Source organism: Dryobates pubescens, chromosome 5 (assembly GCF_014839835.1).
Source record: "Dryobates pubescens isolate bDryPub1 chromosome 5, bDryPub1.pri, whole genome shotgun sequence".
Lineage (NCBI taxonomy): Eukaryota > Metazoa > Chordata > Aves > Piciformes > Picidae > Dryobates > Dryobates pubescens.
The window spans coordinates 30127759-30142591 of NC_071616.1; the positions used below are offsets into that span (position 1 = coordinate 30127759).

Sequence of the window (14833 nt, forward strand, 5' to 3'; positions counted from 1 at the left end):
TTGTCTGAAACAAGCTGTGAGTCCATGTTAATGTACCTTAAAATTCCATGTGTTGAGAATGGAAGAGATCTCAAAGTCATTTACAGACACTGTGGGATGTTGTTTTCTAAGTTAACCTGCCCTTTTGCTCTGGCCTTCAGTCAGCATGGGCGGAACTGCTAACATGAAGGCACATCATAGTGAAAAGCAGGTAAAAGTTGTGTGCTTCCTAGGCTGGGCGGGAAAAGTATGCACCAGAATAGCCACCACCCTTGTCTTCTTCCCACTCTTACAAACTCTTAACAAATATAGGAAATGTACTTTGATAAAAGCAGTGTGGTGTGGAGATCTACCATATTGTTCATGGTATATTTTGCTTCACTACTCATCTTAAAGCATTTAACTCAGTTTTGGGGTGATTTAGATTGTGGTTCAGAAGTGACTTCGGTTTCTTTTAGTATATTTCATATAGAAGATGCTCTACGAATCCGTATGGTGCTTGTGTTCCCTTGTGCAGTGGATCAGTGTTAAATGCTTTATGAAGCAAAACCTAATTCTGTATTTTGAGTTGGCTTTTATTCTTGTACAAAGTTACCGCTTTTTCCATGACACAGTAGAACTTCAGTCACAAGTTTCATTTGCTTGCAGATGCTTACAAAAATGTAATAGGTAACGAGTAGCAACCTGTCATAAAGCCCTTAAGGACTTGCATCCTGTTTCATAAAGTTGTTTATTTTGTTGTTGTTATTATAGCAAATACAAAGATGCAAACTTAATATGGAAAAGAATGCTAATTCCAAAATTTTCATAAATATTTACATTGTTATGATTTGAAGTTCTATTGCATAGTATGTGTTTCACCTGTACTGGGAAGTAGTGCTTCAAGCTGACAAGTTCTTGCTTTTGCTCTTTTTTTTTTTTTTGGACAGTTTTGCAGGGAACATTTCAGGGTTTTTGACAAGTCTGTCTATGTTTTTAAATCTTGTTATGAGAGCACATCTGTGACTTTGCAATGCAGTCTTTGAGACAAAGCTCCATTCATGGGAAATACGTATTTAGAACAGAGGACTTAAAGATGGGATTCCAGTGGTCTGATTTTGGCTCTCTAAAATATTTGGCATGTGGTTATTACTGAATGGTATGTGTTTTGGCTTTCCAAAAGTGCTGAAGGTAGCCAGCTTCCATTGATTGCAGAGGTTTTCTTAAAATCTGACCTACTGACTTGCTGCACTTCATTACTGTATGAAATTGGTATAATATTCATTAGCTATTGAAAGGCCTGCCTGTGTGAAATACAGAAATAACATGGGACAACTGCATGAAAAATTCTATTTATGTGTAGAGGTTGAAGAATTCAGTCATTCAGCTCAGCAAAAATACTACCCCAGTCCTTCATCCGTTCAGTGATGAACTGTATCTATATATTATATTCTCAACTTCTTTTAAGCGCAATAAAAAACAGATAGCAAACTGATATAGAGATGAGGAAAAGATGAAATCTGTGAGACCATTCATCTATTGTTTGAGAAGAAAGTTTAGATCTGCTAAAATTGTTAGTATGAGTGATGCCTCCATTCTGAGGGTCTTGAATGTCTTTGGAAAAGCTGTTTAGGCAGCCGAAGTGAAAGAAACATAGACAAAGAACCTTGAGTTGCAGATACTACACCAAAAAATGGTATAGCATCTGGCCACACAGAAGAGGCCACACAGGCTGTGTTTGTGCTCATTCCTCTCTGAAAAGGAGTTTAAAATATTACATTACTTTCACTGAGGATTATGAGGTTTACTCCTTTCCCTATTTTAAGGTATCAAGAGGCAGATAAAATGGCACACCTTTTCCCTGCCCCCAGGTTTCTACTTTGAAGCCTAGTGTAATTGGAAATTAAAACCGTTTAGTAGCAAGACCAACTTCAATTTTGTGTTTTCCCTTTTTTGGAGTGGTCACTTCTACACTTTTCCTTTCTTTCTCTTGAAATACACCGATCATGAAAATGTTTATTTTTATAATAAACTGGCAGGGAATGTTGTTGCAGTAGTCAGTGGTGGGGGTTCCAGATGAGAAAAGTAACTAAAAATCTCACACAGAAAGATGATGATGATGATGATTTTCAGGAAAAAGACGATAGCATGTTTTTTTAAATTCTGTCAATACACCAAGGTGTTACTACATAGAATTTGGAATACTGTCACAATCTATGTTTGTATACAGGAACTTGACAAGAGGAGTTGGTAGATTTAGAGAGTTACTAAGAGCTGTTGAAACAAGAACGACACAAAATCTGCGAATGGTAAGTTATATTAAACCACATTCCTATTGCAGCATCTGAATTTTAGTAGACAGGTAAAATAAATATAGCATATAAGAGAGAGACAAATAATCAGATACAAAGCATATTGATCAGGATTTTTTATCCACTACTTCAAAAGGTTAAATTTCTTGGCTTAAGTGCATGATAAAAACAAAAAAAGAATGTTTCATACCCAGTCTCTTCCCTATTACTCTTTCCCATTTGTGATTATGGTTAAAATCTGATGGGTTTCTGACTGACCACACTTCCAACCTTAATCATAATCACACTGTTGATGACTTACATTAGTTTCACAAGAGTATTGTTTCATAGTTTTGTAATGGAATAGGAATGAGGACAAAGTGCAGTGTCTTTGTCTTCTATTAAGCTGGAAGTTATGAAGTTGTTTGTTGGGTTTTTTTACTATATTTATGATAAAGCCTCTTAAATGAAAGCAGTAAAGCAAAATCACTAAGATTTGTTATTTATATTGTCAGAAAATAAACCTTTATCAAAAACTGATGTATCTTTTTTTGAGTCTTTATATATAAAAGGCTGTCTTGTCTGTTTTGCTCTAATGTAATGATTTTAAAAATGTCCTAGGTTAACCTCCTAATACTAAGTCTGTAAAATTCCAAAGTGATAATAAGGAAGGCAATTGGTTTCTTAATTCATTTAATAATAGATTTCCAGTAAGGATATTGAAATTATTAAATAATATACATTTAATGGAGAGGGAGGACTTCTTATGATACAGGGATTAAAGTGGAAGATGCAGATTGTGTGGTGTTTGTCCATGGTTTAAACATTACATGTGTTACTGGGAAATCTTTTTGATGCAAATTTAGATCTTACCTTCTTTCTACTGCTGTGGTACTGATCTCTGAGCTTTCATCATCATGATAAATAGTTGTGCAGCTTTTATACATATATATATATATGAAACATAAAAGAGGACATTAACCTGATAGTTTTGGATTATGTGATGACTTCAGAGCTTTAAATTAATATAATTTATTTAAATAATATTTATGTAAGTATGTCTACACTTAATTATATGGTGACAAGAATAGTTGGTCAAAATAAACTTTTTCTTGCTGGTCTGCAACCTCATTTCACTCTTTCTGAGCCTTACCAACAGTAGCAAACACTAGCACCTCCAAGGACAAGTTGTCAGAAGCCCAGATCCTTTGGGGTTTGGATTGTAGCTGTCTCTGGAGGGTTGATCTTGACTAACTGCCAGATGCCCACCCAAGCTGCTCTCACTCCCCTTCCATAACATAACAAGGAGGAAATAAATAGAAAAGCTTGTGGGTTGAGGTAAAGACAGGAGTTTGCTTACCAGTTACTCTCATCGGCAAAACAGGCTCAGCTTGGGGGAAGAGAGTGGGATGGTAAAAAACAGAGACATAAACTAAACCCCCTTCTCCCCACCCCCTCTTCCCAAGTTCAACTTCAGTCCTTCATTCCTGACTCTTCTACCTCTGCTCCCTACCATCTTACTCCCTGAGTGGTGCACAGTGGGTGGAGGGTTGTGATGAGTCCATGGTAGTTCCTCTCTGCTGCTTCTTGCTCCTCATATCTCTTCCTAGCTTCAGAATGAGGTTCCTCCCATGAGTTGCAGTTGATTCAGGGAATATCAACATGTTCCACTCCATGGTGCCACCTCTTAGCAGGCTGCAGTGTGGACATCTGCTTCACTGTTGTTTCTCACAGTAATGTCTGCTTTCAGGCCTGGAGAGATGGCAGAAATTATTGAACACAAAATATCTGAAAATATACTGGATGTGCTCCTCTCTTAGGAACAACAGTTAATGTTGATGCTTCAGAAGTATCAAGGTTTAACTGACAAAATGGAAATTTGTTAATACCGGTTTCTTTCTTTGTGTTTAGGGAAGTGTACCAGGTACTTGTACCTTTCAAAGAGCAGTATACCTGATGGGTTTTTTGGTGTTCTAAAATAACAAAATGTCTTCAACGTGGCTACTCTTCTTTAGAAATAATACAAACCTTTAAGAGTTTGTATTCAGCATTTCTAAGAAAAATACTTATCTTTCATTTAACAGACGATAGCAAGACAACTAGCAGAAATTTTGTTACGAGGCATGTGTGAACAGAGTTATTGGAATCCCCTGGAAGATCCTCCTCACCAATCACCCCTAGATGATCCACTTCGAAAAGGTTCAAATACTAAGAATTACGCACTCAGTAGAAGACCGCGGGTATACACTGGAGAAAAGTATGGCTGAGTTTATACCTCTCCTGTTTCAATAACTGCAATTGTTACCCAGTGCTCTGGGTAATTTATATTTTTCAAAATGTAGAAGGAATTGGGAAATGTGAATGGGAATGTTTCCCATGTTGAATGTGTGTGTGTGTGTGTATATATATATATATATTTTCTGTGAAGAGAACTAGGGAATCAACATGCTTCTCCAAGCAGAGCTTTGCACTGTATGCATGAGACCTTTTGTTCTCAATTCTCAAAATATTTTTGTTTGTTTGCTGTATGCTGACGTGTATGGTAGAGTCAATATCTCTTCTTATAAGTGAGATAAAAAAGCAAACGTGAACTGCGTGGTAAATCTGAGATTGCACACTGTAGGAGTTGTGTGCCATTTCTAGACCTATATTCTGCTTTATCATAGAAAGCAATGTGAACATTCAAATTAATCCCTGAAACATAATAAGAAACCAATACATATCTAGCAAGTTAGCTAGCGGTTTCAAAGATAGTTTATTTCCCAAGACAGCTACCTTTTAATCTTCTTATGTTAGTTTTGGTATTATTTCTTTTTGTGATGCCACCTTTTTGCTGAATTTTGGTTTTTTTCACTGAGTCAGATAAATGGTATGCTATGGGTCATTTTTGTGTAGCATATCCCATGGTTAATTTTAGAGTAGTTTTGATATGTATCTCTTGAAAATGCATGTGTGGTTTTTTCAAAGCTCATTATCATTAGCGTTAAACTTGGATAGCCATTTCCTCAAATCTGAACTTTTTCTTGATAGCTTGTTATTTGTTTGATCAAATTAAAAATGGTTCCTAAGGTAAAGTTAGACACTCTCTGGCAGTGCCAAAAATATACATTGACATGGTTTTGTGCTTTCTTGAAATCCTTCTGTATTGCCTACTGCCTGGAAGGAACATGCTTGTGTCAAAGCATACTGGTAAAATCTTAACCATTTGGCACCATCTTTTTTATTCTTTTTTTTGTCACTGATACTAAGTTTGATCGGATGAAACTTTGATGCATACCTACTTACAGACATGCACTACTTTACTTACATTCTACACACCAAGTCCTTGTGTGTGTGTGTGTATATATATATATAAAATATATGTTTAATATAGTCCACTACTGTTGTTTGCTGGTTTTGAAACATGCTGGAAGGCAGTGTGAGCTAGAGAACTGAGGAACTAGTTGTAGCAATGAATATAATGATCTAGGCAGGATTATAATTTGCCATAGTAGGGCAGTGCTGAGTAATGTGGATAGAGAAGATTTGAATTCCATTTAAATGTAAGCAGATGGTGTGAAGTCTGAAGAAAATCACTGGAGACACACAAAATCTAGCTGGATGTGGTCCTGGCCAACCTGTCAGGTGACCCTACTTTGAATGAAGGGGTTTTATTAGATGATGCCCAGACATCCCATCCAACTTACAGCAAGTTTTCAGGCTTAGAATTTCAAACTTACTGTCTTCATTCTTAACTGATCCTTTTGTAGAAACATGTCTCCTGGCAGTAGGGGGCCTTGTTTAGTGTAATTTTCATGTTCTTGGAACATGCAAGTGAGGAGTTCCACAGCTTCAACAGAGCCTGTATTTAAGTTGTTTCCTTTTGTCACATCAGAGTGATTAATACCAGATCAGATAAAACATGTCTATCCAAGTGTCTCATCTCTAGCAGTGATTGAATGCAAGTACCTAAGACAGTGAATAGCAAGACAGATAAGTAGGAAACTTCTTCCTAGGGTTTCATCTGACCACCAGCTCGAAATCTGAGCTATACTGTTCTCTGATACCATAAGTATCTGCTTTGCATTCTTTTGAGGATGGTGAATATGCCTTGGTTAATACCACTTATGATTTTGTAGACCTCTGTGCTACTGCCTCTTCAGTTTTCTTTATCCTTAGCTGAACTATTAAGCTTCCTTGTTTGCCTTTGGTTGGGAGCCATTTCATGCTTCCAGTTGCCTTTCTTTTTCTGCCTTGTTGTCTTGGAATTACTTGACTCGTATGTCTGCATCTGTCAGGAGACACAGAAAATGTCTGACTTCAGTCAAGTAAATTGAGCTTCTTGCATACTCAGGTCAAAAAAATTTCTCAGTAATTTCTGTATGAAGAGGATCTTCAGTGTTTGAGACAAACATCAACTTATTTACCAGTAACTGTGTATGGAAATTTCTTTGTTATGTAAAAATATACATGTGTTCTGAGAGTTAGAATATTCTTTCTTCAAAATCTGGTGAGCAACTTGTATTGATTAAAAAAATTAAAACTCATCAACAAAACAGCTACCCTGAGGTCTTAGCTGCTATGTTGCCTTCAAACTGCCTGGAGTTCAAATGTGTTTTAGGTTCCATTTACATTTAGGCAGGTTTTAACTGGTTAAATTTCTAGTGAATTTAAAGCAAACACTTGAAATATGTTTTAATCTCAGACAGGTTTGGGTTTTCATCTGTAATTTAAGCACCCTTAGGACTATAGGACTTGCTTATTTAACAAGAAATTATTTTCCATATTTAAATTATTAATTTTGGAACTGCTGGTTTTAATTAACAGGAGACAGCACTTGTGTTAACTCAGAAACAGCTCAGAAAAAGAAATCTGAAGAGTTAAAACAGTCACTGGGGGTGTGTGTGGTTTTTGTCCACCAGCATAGAAAAGTATTCAGAAAGCATCCAGTGTTCTGAGAAAACGGTAAACCAACCCTGTGCAAGGTTTTTCAGTATTAAGTCATAAGGAAGTGCATTTCATTAAAAGTAAACATTTTAACTGCTTGGAAGTAACTGTGGTTATGGCAAGCAGGCAGACATTGCCATGGCTCTAATTGTTGTCTTGGTCCTGTGAGAAAATTTCTTGTTTCTTCTACATCAGCGATGTAGATTCATCTCAGATAGATTAGATGCCAGAGGCTAGTTTAAAATATGGGTACAGTTTTTACAGTTGTCAAATTATGTGTAATTTTGGGTTATTTTAATGTGTTTAACTCTGATGGCTATGGTGGATTTGTTCTTTTATTGTGTTGGGCCAACATTTCTGAAATGCAAATTGGCAGCATTGCAATGAAATGCACTTTAACCAATTGTTTTTTCTATGCAAGTTACTCTCTTGTTTTTCCTGGAAAATGTCTAGGTTGTACAGTACTCACCATATTTATGTAAGCTACTCTTGAAAGTAATGTGTTCTGCTTAAATAATTAAATTCTCATTTTGAACAGCATCTTTTGTCCTCAAGAAAATACAGAAGAAGCCTTACTGTTGCTGCTTATTAGTGAATCTATGGTAGGTAAAATAGAGCAAATATGCATGTGCTGTATGTCTATTTTTTCTTCTCTCTTTTTTTTTTCTTTTCTCTTTATGTAAATGAAAATAGACCTTTTCTTCTCATGCCTTTATGACTGGTTTTCATTTTCTGTTAGGAATGCAGTTACTTCTGAAACTCAGATGTTTCCTCTGAGCCAGCAGGATGCAGTCTGCTAGTGTTATAAATAGGACTTTTTGTCCTTTAGAGTGGCTGATCCTAGCTTCCTTCTATTCATAGGCAGATGAGCACAAAGCCAGGTCTTTCATTTAGCTTAACTAAATTTTGCTGTAAAAACTAAATAAAAAAGCCACTAAATAGGCTTAATAAACAGCCAAAAAGAGTTTTTCATTATGTGTTAAACCTCAGATGCCACTCAAATTTGTAAATGTTTCTAATGATACTGGCATTCAACCTTGGCAACTGGATTATTGTTTTCATTGTAATTTCCTCAACAGGTGATTCAGTTCCAAGGACTACTTGTGCATTTTGTCAGCCTTTTATATTTTCTTCTGGCGTGATTTTACTAGTCATCTGTTAGCTGTCACATACTGATACTCTTATACCAGGTCAGGTATATATTCTCAGATGGCAGAAATTAAAACATGGATTTTTTTCTCTTTTTCTGACTGAAGCAGTGGAACCTATGCAATCTGAGACATCATATTGTAATTTGTCTCACTGCATATCAACAAGACTTCTAAGTTCTATGTGTGATTCAAATGCTTTCATGGTCTGGCATAATTTCTGGTTTGATACAGTTAAATAAGATCAGAACATTTTACTGAACGTTGTATCATTTGAACTGTTTTAAAGTTTCCTCATTCCCAGTGGTCTGCCTTGCAATGGTTGTGACAGGGTCTGTCAACAGGAGACTAGACTGAGCAAACATTTCCATACATCATGCGTTGGTTTTGCTGCATTATATGCTTACTGCTGAAAAAATGGTTTTCTGTGCCTTGTAAGGTGCCTGAGCAGCTCAAGGAGGTATACGCAGTTTTGATCTGAGCTGTGGTCATGGTGGGAAGTAGAAGCAGTTCTAGTTCTGCAGAATATGACTATTAATTACTGAGTTTGTGTGTATGTTTTCTTGCGTATCGGCTGGTCTGGCAAATTTAATGTTGGGGAGGGGGAACTTTACCAAAATAAGCCAGAAAACAAAAAAAACCAAACCATCAAAGTACTGATCAGTTAAGTTTTGTTTTGGCTTACTTACAGTTTTTCTTTCATGAATTAGATCTGCCTAATTGTGTCAAATATTTGTCACTGCAGAACATACACGCTTAGCAAACCTTCTGTATTTTTTTTCTTTACAAGTAATTATTGAAGGCTATCTGAGGAAAAAAAAAATGTTTTGAGCATAAAATATTTCACATGATAGACTTTGGCTAAGTCATGTAGTTCAAGTCAGTTTTGGAGGGGGGAAAGGGAAAGATTGAGCAAGAAAATACTCATCACTCTAGACTTTTCTTTCTGAGGGTTGAGAGCTGTTACTTCAGCTTCAGCTTTCTATCTGCAGTAGTTGAGTAGTATGTGTTTTGAAACCAGAAATGTGTTTTGTGGTAGAAAGAAGAACAATTGACTAATCATTGGTGTTTTGAGACAGTGTTGTTGTCAGTAAGATCTCTTCCTTGCATTGTCTGTGAATTAGTGAAAACACAGATAAGGTGTCAAGACATCCCTCCTTCAAGAACTCACTCAAGTAAATATTGGAAAACAGATCAAGGATCTGACATACAAGTAACATTCTGTGTAAGAAAAAGTAATCAGATCACTGTGTATATATGAACCCTAAGTCATACTGCTAGTTTCAGGGATGTCATGCATTCTAGCATCATAATTTCTTAGTTTTTCGAATGCTCATAGAATGGTTTGAGTTGGAAGGAACCTTAAAGATTCTCTAATTCCAAACATCCTTCGTGAGCAGGGACCCTTTCCATTAGACCAGGTTGCTTGAAGCCCCATCCAGCCTGGTCTTGAACAATTTCAGGAAAGGGACATCCACAACAGAATCAAAGAATGGTCTGGGTTGGAAGGGATCTCAAAAGGTCATCTAGTCCAACCCCCACACTGCAGTAAAGAGGGACATCCTCAATCAGATCAGGTTGCCCTGAGCACTGTGGAGCCTCACCAGGAATAGTATCTGCAGAGATGGCTAACTGGTTTCCTTGTTTTTCATGGTATGTTTCAGGCTAACCGTGATGCTGTACTGAGCAGAATACCGGAACACAAAAATGACCGTATCATCAGTTTACAAAGTGCATCTGTAGTCTATGATTTACTTACTATAGCCTTGGGAAGAAGAGGCCAATATGAAATGCTTTCAGAGGTTTGTCAACAGTAGTGAATGTTCAACTGTGTTGCTTATTTCTATTAATCATGTTAATTGTGGTTGCACTTAAGGGCGCAACAAATGTAGGACTCTCTCATTCTTTCTATTGTGTAAATGCAGCAAGTAGTCTCCACTCCAAGAAGATTGTTGTCAAAATTTATCCAAGCAACTTGAGGCAGTCAAGCACAGAATTTGTGTTTAGGTGTGGTAAATATTTAATGGCAGAGAAATTCACACAGATGTACATGTTTTAAATGGAACACAGCAGGAATGAATGACAAAAAAAACACATATGGATGTGATAGATATAAACACCTAGAAAAAGGATTTGTGATGTTTTATTTTAGAAAAAAATCTTTTCTCTGTGGTGCTGTGTTGTTGTTTTGGTAGGGGTTTTGTTGTTGTTTGTATGGGGGTTTGTTTTTTTTGTTTGGGGTTTTTGTGGATTTTTTGTCTTTTTAAACATTAAACCATTATGTTAATGAGGAAATTATAAGTTCCTGGAATTCCACAATAGACACAACTTTCTATTTGCAATTCTTGCCTTTTTTAATGGAGAAGTTTTTTTTTACTTGCCCAGGAAAGCTGGGGGTATGTCTTCTTAGCTATGAAGTCTAGGATATTACCTTGGAAATATGGGTTATTTTTAACCATCTTTGTTAGTTAATATTCCATCATTATTTTGTATATTCTTTTGAAACATTCCCTGAAAACCAGGAAATTTTACTTGTCCCTTCTCTGGACACGTTCAAGAGTCTCAATGTCCTTCTTAAATTGAGGGGCCCAGAACTGGACACAGTATTCAAGGTGTGGCCTAACTAATGCTGAGTACAGGGGCACAATGACTTCCCTGCTTCTGCTGGCTGTGCTATTCTTGATGCAGGCCAGGATGCCACTGACCTGCCCTTCCTAAATCCATGTTGGCTGGACCTGATCCCTTGGCCATTCTTCAGGTGCACAGTGATGGCCCCCAAGATGATCTGCTCCATAATTTTCCCTGGCACTGAGGTCAGGCTGACAGGCCTGTAGTTTCCAGGTTCCTCCATCCATCCCTTCTTGTGGATGGGCATCACGTTGGCCAGTTTCCAGTTGTCTGGGACCTCTCAGGTGAGCCAGGACTGGTGGAAAATGTTGGAGAGAGGCTTGGCCAGCTCATCTGCCAGCTGTGAGTTTAGTGAGTGGTTAGAGAATATCTGCCATCAAATCCTGTGACTTGTAGGCTGAAACATTTACAATTTGAAGTATTACAATAAACACAAATTCAGAAACGTGAAGACATTCTCTTCAGTTATGTAATAGGCATAACCCTTTTTTTTTTTTTTCCTGGCCTCATTCTCTGTGAGCTAATTATGTTTGCTCAAGCAGAGCTGTCAGAGCCTTAAGTCAAAAAACGCCATTATTGTAACTGTGGAAATAATATTCACCCACCAGTTCCAATATCTTGTTATCATCTCCTGGCTTAGCTATAGCTGAATGCTTACAGAAGTAATTGTGATCTAAAATCATTAAATGGTCAAAACCCTCTCTCAGCCTTGTTAAACTGTTCTAATGCTGAGTCACATTCATCATTGAAAAGGTATCATTTCAGTAGCTGATGGAGAAAGAGAAGCTTTTGTTTTCTGCCAAGTTCATAAAGGGAGGTGGAGGAGGGTGCCTTCCTCGCCAAGGCATCTCTGCAAAATATCCAGAATAATAGGGGAAGACATCACACAACTAACTTACTTCTTTTTTCTGCTGTGATCTTTTTGTTTTTACTGATGGAAAACAAGTCAGGTGGCAAAATAAATCCTCCATTGGATTTCTTAATAGATGTTTAATTAAATTACTGCATGTACTATGTGATGGTGAACTTTTAACAATTGTGTTAGAATTTGAGTGTAGAAACTTCTTTCCTTTATAACAATTTAATAAAACTTCTGTTTAGTAATAGTCTTGATATTGGACATTGTATAATAGCAAAAATTTTATGCAGCAAATAATGAGTTCTGTGTTTGTTTTATATCATATTCAGTGCTGCTCTTTGCTTAGGGGTCTCATAAAGTGTGAGAAGATGCTTCACACCTGCCTGTGGTTTTTTGCAAACTTGAGTTTTAATGTGAAAAATAATTCATAGTATAACAGTTTACTATATACATTTTAGCTAGCAGAGCAGAAAAGCTGCACCTTTCAGCTCTCTGGAGCTGGCCTGATGAGGCAAAATGAAATATTTCATATTGACAGTAGCAGATTCAAAATCTTCCAAATGAGCATATAATGGTAATTCAATATGGTAATAACAGTTTTCCTTTTGGCATTCTGTTAAGGTGAGAATCTCAGCAGAATATTGAATGTATGGATAAAATTCTTAAAAGTAATACTGTCAGGTGAACTTTTACACCCCACCCTTCTCTTTTAAGGGGTCCTGATAAGGACTTGTGATTATGCCATTGCTTCTACATATTCACAATTTAGGATGAGTGTGTGTACAATTTGCCATTTCACTTATGACTTACCTCCTACCTTTTGCAGCTGGTACCTTCAGCAAGCTGATATTTATCATTCCTTTTTTCAGACTAAATAGGACAGTACCAGCAGGAATATTTAAAGAAACAAAATAAATAGGAAATTTTTTTATTCAATTCTTTTTTTTCCCATCTAGAATCAGGCAGCTGACATCACTTATTTGAATGATTTAAATTTTTAATTACATGTAATCCAGATATGAGTCTGTAAGAAAATTTTTATACTGTTATGCCTTCTGAACATGTGAAGAATGCACCATTAAATAACAATTTTCCCCCCAAAATTAGTGTTTAGAAAGAGCCATGAAGTTTGCGTTTGAAGAGTTCCATCTCTGGTATCAATTTGCATTGTCCTTGATGGCAGCAGGAAAAGTAAGTCTTTGATTTATTTTTTTAATGTATTTCTTTTTTTGCTGGCTTTTGATAACAACAACATTTGTCACTTCCATAAGTTTCATCTGTAGTGTTTTTGCAAGTAATTCTAATCCTTAAATCAGCTAAGTACACTGTACTCCTGAATTTATGCTTAGTACAGTACTGTACAGTAAAACTTGTTATTTCAATAGTTTCTAACTTAGGAAGACTGAAAGGTGATGATAAGATCTGTCTTGCCAACAAGCTTAAGCTAAGCCAATTGAACGTAAGTAGGAATTATACCAGATAATATTATCCATTAGAAATTTGGTTTAGTGCTGTTTTGCTAAATGAATTTTACGCTTAGATACAAATTAGCACTGATTCATGATGCTCTTGCATTATTTTCCTTTGGGAATTTCTGACTATGTCTGTCTTTATTATTACTGTCTTTGAGACTGCATATTCTTTGCCATCAAATTGAGATGGATTAAAACAAAACAAAACAAAACAAACTAGGTTATCAGATGCAGTCTTCTACTTTCAGTTATTTTGTTTTTCCCTGTCATGTTGTGGAAAATTAATCACATTCATTATGTAATGTAAACAATACTGATTTTCTAAAACATCATTCTCAGTGGGGGTAATATGCTTATCTTCAGTATGGGGAAAAGAAATGATTTGTGTTTTCTTTAGAAAATCGTTTTACAAATGCATTGCTTTTAACAAGGCTTGTTTTTTATTTTTTATTTTTTCCCCATTCTTCATTTACTTTTGAGTTAGCTTCTAAACTGTGACTGGATGGAGGCAAATGAGTTTTAAAAAGTGGAGCAGTACCAACCTATTATGCAGTCTTACAGCAGAACTATTCCTAAGCACTGTTGTAATTCTCAAAGAAAATAAAACACTGCTCTGAAGACTGTCCCATTCCTGCTCTTTCATTTGCCCTCCTGAAATGTTGTGAGCTTACAGGCCTAGCATAATTTTAAATACATCTCAAAACTGTCTTCTGAATCATGTACCATTGGAATTACATTCTGGGCAAATGATTTGCTGGAGGCACATAACGATAATTCATAGGGGTTTAAATAACAGCAGTATTCAGATATTCAGTCTTGTTTTCACTTGGGTGGGGAATCATAGCAGATTGTTAGCAAAATGCTTAGTAATGGCTGCTTGTTAGCAAAATGTTTAGTAATGGCTCCTTCACGTGGGAAAAGTAGGATATGGACATGGGCATTTTATATCTGTGAAACAACTATGCTTTTAGTAATTTCAGTGGAAAATGTTTTTTAACAGTCTGCCCGAGCTGTTAAAGTCTTGAAGGAATGTATACGTTTGAAACCAGATGATGCAACTATTCCACTCCTTGCTGCAAAGCTCTGTATGGGATCTCTCCACTGGGTAAGTTTTGGCATTCTTTGTATTTTCAGTAGGACTGCTGCTAAAGTGCAGCAAAATCTTGGTTTAGGGATGTAGCAAATATTTTTGCACAGTAACTACAGGCACTTGGCCATCTCTAAAAATACAGTGCAGATATGTATGTGCACATGTACACCTGTGTTTGCATGAACAGCTTGAAATATTTGATAGCAACAGTTATTGGGGTAGCGTATTTTGAAAGTGATCTAAGACATAGGGAAGAGTATATTAAAAACTGAAACATTAACATATGGAGATCAAGATTGAAATTACACTTCTGTGTAATGTGGATGTTTTACAATATTTTCAGTTGGAAGAAGCTGAAAGATTTGCCAAAGCAGTTGTCGATCTTGGGGACAAAACATCAGAGTTCAAAGCAAAAGGCTACTTGGCACTGGGATTGACTTACAGTCTGCAGGCCACTGATG

General features: G+C 36.5%; 1 protein-coding gene across 4 annotated transcripts in view; it reads left to right on the forward strand.

Annotated features, from left to right (window-relative positions):
- The window catches only part of TTC7B (tetratricopeptide repeat domain 7B), a 115358-nt gene that overhangs the window by 41516 nt on the left and 59009 nt on the right, over positions 1–14833 (forward strand). For all 4 annotated transcript variants that reach the window (XM_054161915.1, XM_054161913.1, XM_054161914.1 and 1 more), the window contains 7 exons: positions 2189–2267; positions 4334–4506; positions 7714–7777; positions 9988–10125; positions 12918–13001; positions 14283–14387; positions 14716–14833. In XM_054161915.1, coding sequence (XP_054017890.1) covers positions 2189–2267; positions 4334–4506; positions 7714–7777; positions 9988–10125; positions 12918–13001; positions 14283–14387; positions 14716–14833 — 761 coding nt within the window. The remainder of the gene's footprint in view (positions 1–2188; positions 2268–4333; positions 4507–7713; positions 7778–9987; positions 10126–12917; positions 13002–14282; positions 14388–14715) is intronic.